Here is a 12,423-nt window from a genome sequence, read left to right on the forward strand (position 1 = left end):
CCCACGTCTCCCCACACCTGAAACAACTTCACATACAAGCATCTGAGAGCACCACTCCCATAACTTTTCTTCCCAGTTAACTGATGGGTATTTTGTACACTCTTGTATTAGTACAAGTAGCAGGTGAGATTCAATTTCTTCTGGACTTTAGTTATGTGATCAGTTAACAGCTACCGGCATAAAAATTAAAACAAGGTATATACTGTGCATTAAAAAATACATTCTCTGTGCTTCTTACCTTTCACTTCATTGAATTTTCTTTCATTCATTCATTTTGTCTTGCAATTGATTTGTGTAGTTTGTCTAAATCTAAGGCATGAACCATAGACTAGATCTTTAGCTGATGTAGCTGTTCAAAACTTCACTGAAATCTGTTACTGATAGCAGCCAAGAGTCTTCAGTAGGTAAATAAGCAACTTCTCTTATGAAGACACTCAAGTTTATACAAAGAATACAAAATGGTATAGAAAATAGAAGGCATAAGATAATAAGCATGTTTTAACACCAAAGTTGTTGTAGTTTGCATGAAGACATATGAAACTCCTTAAAGAAAGCTTCTTTACAATATTGTACAGTCAGTTTAGCTTCTAAAAGTGTCTTTTCTCTTTCTGTGACCAAATGATATACAAAATAATTCTGCTGCAGTGTTAGGAAAATAAACTCACTAATACTGGTATTGATTTTCTGTTCAATAATCCAATGCTTTTCCAATTTTTCTTTTATCCATGACTTGTCTCTCATTGACTGGCTAAGGGGGCAAGATCCATCTATGTCTGTTTTTAACAGAAACCAGAGAGCAACAAGATCCCCAGCCTATAGCTGGTACTCTCATAGATGATGCACTTTTGTATACATTTACAAGGTATTATAATGTATTTAACCTAATTAAGTAGTGAAAAGACCATAATCATAGCCTCCACTAGTTTCCTGGTTTAGACCTCCGATGGAGATGTTTATCTTATCTCAGCTGGGGAAGGGTGTGGTTGGTCCATGTAGTAGGCATGGGGAGTGATTTCCTGAAGTGCTGGGCAATTGCAGCTCTCAGTGAGTGCTAGCAAGCTCCAAACTTTCTGAACATCAAAGGGATATCTCCAAATATAGCCACTCCAGTTCTAAATCAAACACTAGTCACGTTTTTTTCTGTAAGATCTCCTGCCAGTTCCAACTTCATCAGGCAGGGACTCACCTCCTTAGCAGAATTAACGTACCAACTTCCTCTACACATCAGAGCAGCACAAAAGCAAACCAAAGGCTTACTGTTGCCTAAATAGTAAAATCATGCTACCTACCTGTCCAGCCACTGAAATCTGAATTTTACTATTAGTAAATTCCTTTGTAGCCAACATTCATTCTAATTCATCCCTTTACGTGCTGGGTAATGGACCAAATAGGGTGTTTATACATGCGTATATATGCGCATGCACATTGTGTGTGTGTGTATACATTCATACATGCTTGCTTCGTACAGCTTTGCCACATTTTGAACTATTCCAGCTGACCAGCAATCATTTGAGCTCACTGTTGTAAATTTGAGTACCCGCAAGTCCTGCATGAATCAGCTGAACTTGTGGGCCTTCGCTTTTATCAGTCAGTGCCAGCACCACCGTTACTCAGCATTATTCAGCATGATGCCGAGCAGTGTGTTACAGCACCCTTGCAGAAGCTCACAGCTTCCCTCCGGGATGCCTTACAGAGCTGTGCGATCGGGAGGGCCCACACGTACACTGAAAGAGCACTGTCACCAGCAATGTAAACATGGCCAATACAATCCAATTAGCGTGATTATCACAGGGATCAGCAGGTCCCAAGTCATAAATCTTGTAAGCCTTGTCTGCCCTACAACTCCCATATGCTATGTGTTTGGGCACTTTTAGATGAGCGTTTTTAGTTAGGAAGCTCAAGAACCCACAGAGCAACCCTCAAGGCGTATTACACAGCATAAGAACCTGTGCAGAAAAGACTTTTCTTGGGAAAAGGGAGAGTAGAATGGGTCTTCTGTACATTTATGTCGCTTTCAAGGTGAGTCTACGCATGAGAGAGACTGAAAGACTTAATGCCTCAAACATCGTAGTGGGCAAGGATGATAAAAGGACCCGTCTGTTTAACCTGTCTGTTTAAAGATGAACTCTGGATAACAAGGAACTCTGCCTAGCAAGGAACCCCAGGTGAAGAGAAGCCCAGCAGCACCCAGCAGCAACAGGAGGGGGAGGGAGGGCTGGAGGGTGCACAGCTCCCTGCTCTGGTAATGCTGGTTTGAATCTGCTGAACAGGACAGCTAACCCTTCATGGCCAAAGATCACGTCTGCAGGGAAGGGGAAGTTACTCCCCAAATGCCCCCCCAAGCCCATGGACCTCTTTCCCAAAGGCTCACAAACTGCTCATGACGCCTAATTAGCCTAATGAGTTCGAGTGCCCACCCAAAGGGGAGGCAAGGATGATAAAAGGACACAAACTGAAGCCCCCTGGGCGTGTGCCCACTGGAACGGGACCCCTTGGCTGGTGGGACCAATGCTGGACCCAGGATGCTGACATCTTTCTCTCCTCCCTCTCTCCATAATCCTAACACTTTATCCCTTTGGACATAAACCGTTGACGCAGTCTGGGACTAGGAGCGGATCCAGCTGTCCCCAGGCTCCTCTCTGAGAAGGAGTATAGAAAGCAAAAGGGGGTCTGCTCTGAACCTCGTGACCCAATGGGAGTCCTTACTGTCTTCCCGGAACTGATCCCCAAATAAGCAAGGCCTGTAGTATATATTTGATGATGTATGGTTAGCACATGGTTACACAGTTTACTGGCATAGTTTCATGCCGATTTTTGTGGTGAGCATGCCAATTCTTGTTGTGAGCGAGTAAAAGTTGAGTTTTGTGAGTTAAAGGATCCCTAGTGTCGTCTCACCTTAATCCCGACCTGGGAATCAGCAAACCTGAGTCATCGTCCTGAGAAATTGGGACGTGACAACCCAACATAGACACGATAAGCATATAATGACAAATATGTTCCATCCAGACTGGAAATGAAAACCTATATATCTCAGGTAGGATACACCACCTTGCTGTCCCTGCTTCATGGCTACTTACTAGTCTGCCGAAGCCAGATTTTAGGCTTTTGGAAGGGGGTGGGCATAGTTAGCTTCTATTGAAAAGCATCTTTCTTGTCAAAACCATGCTTGGTTTGTAGCTGTCTAGTGACATACTTTGAAATACTCTCTGGTTCACCTGTTCTTCTTGGCTATTTCTCTCTACAAAATATAATATCTAAAAGCATTATTCTCAGAGAGTAATCTAATTAGTAAATTAACCTCTTTTCCTGTGGCTTAGCCTGCAGTTAGCGGTCCAATAAGGCTCTGTGTCGAAGAGGATGGAAATGCTGAATACACAATGCAGTAGAAATATTTTATTCTCGTCTAGAGATTCATAATTCACATTCTTGTCTGTAGAGCTCTGGAGTCAGTTAAGGTTTCTAGGGGCTGAAATCACAGACTCTAGAACGCTGGATTGACATTTCTTTCTTGGCTGATTTCTTCTGGCTTTTTAAAAAATTATTTTTCTTGGATTTTTTTTGGGGGGGAGGGCAGGATTTTAAGACACTGATTTACACTGCTGTTCTGGAAACATGGCAGAGAAAAGTAAAATCCTACATACCTTATTCATCAGTGGCTCATTTTATTTCAGTAAAATGATTTAATATTTAAAATTAGGATTCTGATTTTGGGAAACTGGTTAAAATACAGTAGATGGTCACAGTGTTAATAGTGTGCCACACACATTTGAAATGCAGACTTTTAGGTTTTTTTAAAAGAACCAGAAAAGCCTTTTATTTTACTCCGATTCACTGGAAACCTGGCATTTCAGAAACGCGTCACATTCAGAAGTCTGATTCTTCCACTCTGTGAAGAAATCAGATGGGTTCTTTAAGTGTCAAATGCAAAGAAACCATACACTGTGTGATGTTCTCTGCAGTAGGGACCACCTCAAGAGACAGAGGATCTGCATGCGGCCATCACCTTTTTCATCCGCAGCCCCGATATAAAGCCTCTGCAACCAGTCTGGTTGAAGCCCACTAACGGCACATAGCAGTCAGCCCCAGCATTATGAGATGCATGTTCTTTGCTGCTGTGCTGGGAAGCCTGGTGAGAAAGGAGAGTAATTTCCTGCATACCTTCCTTTGAGTGGGAAAATGCTGCAGAGGTACCTGAGGTATGTGCCATGTGAAGACCATTCTCTCTTTGTGTCTGCCACGGGAAATAGGCCAGTCCATTGACTAGATACTAGCCAGAGCTATCACACTTTGGGGTATAGGTCCTAGGCTAAACAAAGAACAACGAAAGTTGCATGGATTTCAGTGGCACGGGGCCAAGTTCCATGACAAAGTGTATGCAGTATTTTTAAAATATTATACTCATGGATAAAATGCAGCAACATAGAACTGGTTATAAATTACAGTTTGCCAATTCGTAGGTGAAAATTCTTACAGCCGTATAAAGAGGCAAAACGTCACCAAGAAATACGTCACTGTACTCTTTTTTTTCCCGTGAACTAAGCATTTAGTTCAAACCATTTCCATATGAAATGTAAAGACTCTTACTTGCAGTTTGGAAAGCATCGAAAAGAGTTCTGTTTGTTTTCTGGTACACATTTTTTTTTCATGAGGACAACTTTTTTTTTCAGGTAGTTACATTCTACTATTTAGAATAATAACACAGAATGAACTAACTTTTTCTTCCAAAGCAAACGAAGAGTAATTCTCAGCTGTTGATCACCTCCCCCCCTGCCAAAGTCAAAACTAAACTCAAGGTGAGAAAATACCGGGAAGGAAGAACTGTTAGTTTAGGATAAACAGATTTTGTTTCCAGCTGAAACTACAGAGGATGTTTTTAGCCAGTCCTGACAGGGGCACCGCTGGCTGGGAGCGAGTGAGCGCACCCCTGCCAAGGGAAGCCTGCCATCTGCTGAGGCACCAGCAGCCTCTGCTGCAGCACCCGGCTGCTCTGCCCAGGATGAGCTGCGCTCTGCCTGGGAGAACCCAAATTAAAGTGCATGTGCTGGTAGGTGTGCAAGCATCCCTCACAGCTGTGTTTAAAGGCAAAGTAAAACAGAAACAAAACCCCAAACCCCCAAACAGGCTCGACTTTTTATCAAAGGTGACCATCAGGTACGAATCACTGCTTTTTAACTTTTGCTTCACCCTGTCTGATGTTAAACAAATCCAACAGCAGAAAGCAGACTGACTCTCTGTTTAATCTGACCATACGTAACAATACGCCTAGGTGTAAAAGACCTCGTAAGATTGAGGTTTATACATTTTGAAGAGATTGAGTGAGAGTGAGATTTTTAAGTGAAGCTCTACAAAGAACATCGTGTGGTATCGTGGGGCATTTTACTGTTTTGACAGATGTTTGGTTTCTGTGAAAAGTTAAATAAGCTTATAAAGAGATTTCACCCTTTTTTCCCCATATGTATATGTAAAACATTACTAAAATTAATATTTGCATGTTTTCTTTAAATGAGGTCTGCTGGAAGTAAAAGAAAGAAACTACAGTTGTTAAAGCTTTTCACAAAATATTTTAATAAGGATGTAACAGCTTCCACATTAGCAATTTTTAAACTAAGAGGAGCTGACTCACAGTCCATTGAAGTGCATTAGGATTTTTTTTCTCTCATTTCAATGGGCTTTGAATCAGACAACTCGGAAATACTAAATTTATACATTCATTTAACAGTACCTAATTCTTGGTGAAAGAAATATACAAAGTAGTATCCTGCCTTTTGCTGCTGAGAAAATTTAAAGAGTATAATTTAACAAAAACCTGTAGTAAGTCCACCACCGCAAATGCTAGTTTCCTTAATTATCAACCTTATGCTTAACACTGTACTTAAGCACCATAGCTACCAGTACAATGCTACAGGTATTCTGCTACTAGAGATTTTTCCCAATCTCTTGCTTCAGATTGCCAGCAGTTATAATTAATACAACCACAGTATTGTTCTAGAGAAGTAATTTGTCACAGCTACTGGGACACCTGCCACTGTGTGACACTGTTAACATAGGTGGTAGAAAGCAAAAAACATAGCTGCTTATTTCAACACGGTCCGTACCGATTCTTATGTCTGGCATAAGAGGGAGCAGGGATAGAAGGTTTTGTTTAATCAGCTGTCATTTGTCAAACAAGAAAGCTTCATTCATCTATACGAAAGTTGTTCTGTCAAAAGAGGGGAAGAGACAAAATTCAAGAGAGAATTTTTGTGGTGGAGACAAAGTAGACGAAAGAGTTAGAAAAAGTGACAACCTTTTTATCTGAAAAGGAGCCTTCTTGAGCATCACCCATTTTAAATTCAACCTTGCAAGTAGCCACCACAGACATAAGTACACAGTATAAATTGCTTCAGAGAAACACGTTCACAACACAGTGACAAGAATCAAATAAAAAAATCAAACAAAAAGACATCTGGCACACACTAAAAACAAGAACTCTCAGAAGTGAAACATTAAGAAGCTCTGGGCCGGTATATTACATTGGCAACATATGAAACCCTTTTGTGGTTTTTTTTTAGTGCAACAGAAGAAACTGGAGCTAGGGTAATAGCTATTATCAAACAGCTACTCTTTTGTCAAGTATTTATTTCAGAGCCAAATCCCTCTTTTTCCATGTAGGCTAAAGTGACTTTGAGGCCACCCAGGTCATTCAAAACTGTCTCAGGTCCCTTCATCGCTGTTTCACAGCTGATAGAGCAGGCGCAAGACAATAGCTTCACAGTCTAGCACTCCCTTTAAACTTTATTATTAGCACACTTTATCGTGTGTATGGACACATTCAAACATTTGCCGGCTCAGTGCTCCCCCTGACTCCCATCTCAGTGCTCTGCTCCCTGTGAGTCACGGGACTGTTTACCTCTCCTTATCAGAAACCTGCTGCGCAGCTCTGAAGCACAGCAATAAACGGATTTTTTTTCCAAAGGCCTTTTCTGCTTTGCTTCCCCCAAGCGTAGCACATAGAGCCAGAGCCCCAGTGAGGTGGAAGCTGTCTGTAGAGCAAAAGACAGCTCTGTGACTATGCTGCTTCTTTTCTTGGGGCCCTTTTGCTCCCTGATTTCTTTTTTATTCCGGGGGGAGGAAGGGGGGCGCAGAGAGAGGCTACTTGCTCCTTCCTGGGGGAGGGCAAGGTGTGTGTTGGGGGGCGGGGGGGGGGTGTGGATTTTTACAGCATTTCTACTCTCTGAAGGGAAGGTGCGTACTGACAGATGCTGAGCAGGGTGGCTTTTAGTCAGGGAGAGTCTGAGCCTGAATGGTGGGGCTTGACCGAGGCAGGCTCGACTCAGTGGCCTGGGGGGTCCCACCAACCGAGGGGGAGGGCAACACGTACAAAAGGCGAGGGGGGAGTCGCTGCGAGACCTGTACAGCCACTCCTCAGACACCGAGAGGGGTGGCAGAGCCTGGCTGCCGGACCCGAAGTCGACCCACAATTGTGGCAATTTGCTGAGTGGGTGTCAAAGCATCAGCAAACACACCCGCGCTCGAGGGAGGCAGGCGGGGGGAGTCTGGGGCAGCAGAGCAAGGACATGGGGTTTTCTTTGCTCCTTCTTGTGCCAAACACTGCTGTTGGTGGGCAGGACTGAAACCCCCTCCCTCCCAGCCTCCCCATGCCACAGCCCTGGCCTCGCTCACCCTCCTGCTGGGGGGCAGTAGGGGAGCGGGGGGGCAGGAATGCTTCCTCAGAGGGTGGTAATCCTGGAGGTGCAAGTGCCATTCCTGTACATGCTCCCTGATTCCAAGTTGTCTGGGGGAAAGTCCTCTACGCTGTATGCCCTGCTCTTGAGGGCAGTGGCATAGTAGTCGATGGGTTCCTCTGCGGCATTGTCCATCCAGCTGAGGCAGAGCAGCCGCTGGAAGGACCGCTTGAAGTTGTCCGAGAGAAAGCCATAGAGGATGGGGTTGGCACAGCTGTTGGCATAGCCCAAGATGACGGAGAGCTGGCTGATGGTGGCGTCATCCTGCTCTACGAAGACGTTGACCAGCTGCACGATGTAGAAGGGCATCCAGCAGATGACAAAGACCATCACCACCATCATGACCATGAGGGTGATCTTGCGCTCCGAGCGTTTGCGTTGCTGCCAGCCAGCCTTGAGGGCCACCATGCGCATCTTGGCAATGATGAGGATGTAGCAGAGGCAGATGGCCACCACAGGCAGCAAGAAGCCCATCAGAAAGGTGTAGACCACAAAGACCACCAGCCACCTCTGGGTGGGCTCTGGCATGAGCATGTTGCAAGCCACCGTTCCATCACTGTTGGCCGCCGTGTTGGAGAAGATGATGATGGGCAGGATGATGAGGATGGAAAGCACCCAGACGCCCAGATTGACCATCTTAGCCACCGTGGGCCGGCGGTACCTAGCCGCCTTGATGGGGTGCACCACAGCGATGTAGCGGTCCACACTGAGCACGGTCAGGCAGTAGATGCTGGTGAACATGTTGATGGCATCCACGCTGAGCACCAGGCGGCAGAGCAGCGAGCCAAAGGGCCAGTGGTGCAGCAGGGTGGAGGTGACCAGAAAGGGGACGCTGAGCATCAGCAGCTCGTCCGCGATGGCCAAGTTGAGGATGTAGATGTTGGTCGCCGTCTTCATCTTGGCATAGCGTAGGATCACGTAGATGACCATGGAGTTGCCGCACAGCCCCACCAGGCATACCACGGAGTAGATGAAGGAGATGAGGATGGCGCTGCCCTGAGACTCACTCAGGGTGCTGTTTGGGGCGCCGGAGGAGTTCCTGCCGCCCGAGTCCATGCCCCCCGCCGCCGCCGCCGCCGCCGCCTCCTCCGAGGCGCTGCCGGCTCCGCCGCCGCCGCCGCCGCCGCTGCCTGCACCGCCCGGGAGCCTGGTGCAGGTGCCATTGGGGAGCATCCTCTGCCCGGACCTCCCCGCTCCCGGCTCAGAGCGGCCGGCGCCTGCCGCCGGCAGGGCTCGGCATCCCGGCAGGGCTCCTGGGGCGGCTGCCGCGGGCCGCTGGCTCGGGGACGGGCGGACGGACGGACGGACGGGCGGACGGACGGAGGGACGGACGGAGGGCGGCTGCCGGCGCCGCTCGCTCCGAGCGGCAGGAATTGCTGCGCCCCGGCTGGTGAATGATTAATAGGCAGCGGCGCGTCACCAGCTACGGAAAGGAGGAGGGAAGGCGGAGAGAAAAAAAAAAAAATGCAGGAGGAGACGTAAGTGGGTGTCCCTCCCAACCCACCCCCACCCCCCGCCCGCCTCCCATCCCGCCCTCCGGCTCTTGGCAGCGCTGGCAGCTCCGGGGCTGCCGGAGTGCAGCCCGCCCCCGTCCCACTCGCCCCCCGTCCCCCACACAATGCCCTCCAACCCCACACTGCTCTCCCCAGCCAGTACTGTTTCCCCCACGCTGCACTGCCCTCCCACCCCGCACTGGTGTGCCCTCCCCAGCCAGCATCTTCTCCTCCCCCTCCATCCTGCACCGCTCCCCCTCCGTGGCCTCTGGGTCCAGGCCAGGGGCACCCCACGCAAAGGGACCATCCTTTTCTGCTTTAGGAAAAAAGCCTGGGTCATGGGTCACGGGTCACGGGTGGGTGGGCAACGTTTCCTGGACAGGCATGCCTCATGCCTACACGGCTGCCGTAACCCACTCCTGCCACCGCAGCGTGTGCGTGGCCCACCCCACGGCACGCGCGCCCGGCACGGCACCGACTACGACGGACCACGTAACCTTCGACCCTAAGTGCACGGCGCTGCCTGAAAATGGCAGTGCCCCTGCCTCCTACCACCACGCAGCTCCATGCCCCCTACCTTGTCCTGTCCCACCACCGCCACCAGACATCACGCACTAGCAGCACCTGCCCCTCTCCACACGCTCAGTCCTGAAACACGCCCCCCGTCCCATTCTGGCACCCCAGCACACGCTCTGCCTCTGTCCATCACACACCCAACAGCGCAGGCAGCAGTTTGCGCACTACAGCTCACCGTCACTATTTACACCACGATGCTGCCAAGACTATCCTATGCAAACACCTTGTCTGTCCGCACTTCAGTCCCCTCACATGCTGCTTCCACTCACAGGATGACTTCAGCCGTCACATGCTGCATCCTCAGTGCTACAACCTTCTCTCTTAATAATGTACTTCAAACATATGCATATCCCTGATAGGGTTGTATCCACACCGGGCGAGTCTATAAACCACCCTTAGCACTACACAGTGACACAAACCAGTAACACCATCTCCGTTCATACACTACTTCTACATATATATAGCCATCACTACATAAATGACTTGCACCACGCTACACCCCTACACCCACAAACTGCTTCTACACACTGACCCATACCATGCTATTTTGTACGCACCCCCTGATTCTAGACAGACACAGTCGTAAACACTGATAGCTACTCGTGCTGTCATTCCTAGACAGGCACTGCTTCCTTACACGCTTCATCTGCACCACCAGTTCCAAACACGCATGAACATCAGCAGATAGTCCTAATACTGCATCTCTATACCCTGGAAAGCATATTTTTTTGTATGTTTCGTGGTTTGTTTTTTTTTTTTAATGTATGACCTTCACATACACTTCTCCTTCCAGGCAATATGTCTGTTATGTCCCTATATGTTACTGCTCCATGTATACAGGCTGTCCTTACATACTTAGATATAACCACTTAATCAATTTCTGTATACCACCACCTCCTGCCCATTCTGTATTAACCAGACATGGTTACTCACTAATACACTCTTTCACTTGCTCACTGCATCAACACTCCCTCAGCACAGGCATACACACAAAATACTCAGTAATTGCTTATTCTGTTGGCTGTAGCCACTCATATGTATGAGCATACTACACCTGTATGGACACCATCCTGCCTTTTCCCATAAACTGTCGCCTATAAGCACCACCTACTTTCGTCAAGAACAGCACGTCCACACCACATAAATATCACCACAGTGCATATGCTGCTATATGCTCCCCACAGCACCACTACACTCAGCATCACACATGCATCCTTCCAACCTACTCATTTTACCATGCATACCCATCACCTCCTACAGTTCACACATCTTGTTATCACTGTCTGCCCACCATCACAATTATGCATATTATCACTACCCACCACTTTAATATGCAGTTACAAGCAGCATTATCATCAATTCATTATAACCCATCATAAGGAATTTATTCTCTCTAGCATAGTATATATCTCCATACGCCTTATCACCGCCAGCAGCTACTCCAACACATAAATGTAACCTCTCTGACTGTATGATTTGCCTCATGTCAGTCGTCACCTCCAATCAATACACACCTAGACACTCCAATGTGACCAGCATGTGCTCTTTGACACCTTGTCAAAGGTATTACATTTAGCACATACGTACTTCTGCATGACCCTTAAGCAAGTTGTTTCCTTTTCTTCTGTGACTAAAAAGTAGGCTGTGAATACATATATATGTATCTATACACCTCTACACATAAATTTAATAGTATATAAAAATAACCCTATTCAGTTTTTAGTAATTGCACACAAGTTCTAATTGGATGATACTCTTTGTGACGTTTGAGGACTTTTTGTATTTATGTTCTAGTATAGAAATTCATTTAGTGAGCAGCCTTTGCAAATGATCTTACCACTCTTAGGACTATTGCTGTATTTGAGTGGTTTAGATATGTTAGAGCACTTGGGGATGCCATACAAATTTTTCTCAGAAAATTCATCTTTACATTTGGGGTTTCAGAGTTTCCAGTATACAGTGAAAAACAAAGATTTATGTTTAACTACAACATGCAAAACTTTTACTTGCAGTGTGCTATCTGACACTGCTCGAATCTCTACAATTATGTAAATTCAGCTGGAGAATTATTTTCTTTAAAATTTATATCCTGGGAGAATATGAATCAGCTTTCAGTCACCGATATGAGAAGGAGAGTAAATCAATAGCTGCAAACCCATCAACAAGAACATCTGGTTGATTGCAGCACTTTAGTCTGTTTGAAAGACTGTAGTTCAAACATAATCCAATTTTTGTTTATGTGAGCATTTGTTTTAAGGGACATTTACTTATAGAGGATTGATTGAGAGGTTACCTTCTTTCATATTGTTATAAATTGGCATTTAACAATAGTATGACTAGAAACATGAAGGCTTTTGATAGGTCTTTACGAACACTGGAGCAAAAAGGGTTGGTTTTGAAACTATTAATAGTAGTGTCACCACCACAAAATGTCGGTTCTTGTCTTCATTGCCCTCCATTGCATTTGCATACATATAAATACACAGTAACTCATGGAGGCATTTTAGCTTTGTGCTTTGGCCCATTTTATTCGTGCTTTGCCCCATTTTAATTAATTACTTTGCAGTGCTAGCATTTGGCCATGCCCTGCCCCCAAAAGGGTCAGTAAAAGCTCTTCTGGTGAAATAGAT

At 46.3% G+C, this 12,423-nt stretch overlaps 1 protein-coding gene across 1 annotated transcript; it reads right to left on the minus strand.

Annotated features, from left to right (window-relative positions):
• Positions 1–5,596: 5,596 nt before the first annotated feature.
• On the minus strand, positions 5,597–9,104 carry SSTR1 (somatostatin receptor 1). Its single transcript, XM_049825347.1, has one exon. The coding sequence runs from the start codon at positions 8,895–8,897 to the stop codon at positions 7,710–7,712; it is 1,188 nt and encodes a 395-aa protein (XP_049681304.1). The 5' UTR covers positions 8,898–9,104; the 3' UTR covers positions 5,597–7,709.
• Positions 9,105–12,423: the final 3,319 nt, after the last annotated feature.

Source organism: Accipiter gentilis, chromosome 22 (assembly GCF_929443795.1).
Source record: "Accipiter gentilis chromosome 22, bAccGen1.1, whole genome shotgun sequence".
In the NCBI taxonomy this organism is placed as follows: Eukaryota; Metazoa; Chordata; class Aves; order Accipitriformes; family Accipitridae; genus Astur; species Astur gentilis.

What these genes read in the sequence shown, in the direction of transcription:
- SSTR1 (XM_049825347.1), bottom strand. Translation starts at nt 8,897, where the DNA reads ATGCTCCCCAATGGCACCTGCACCAGGCTCCCGGGCGGTGCAGGCAGC.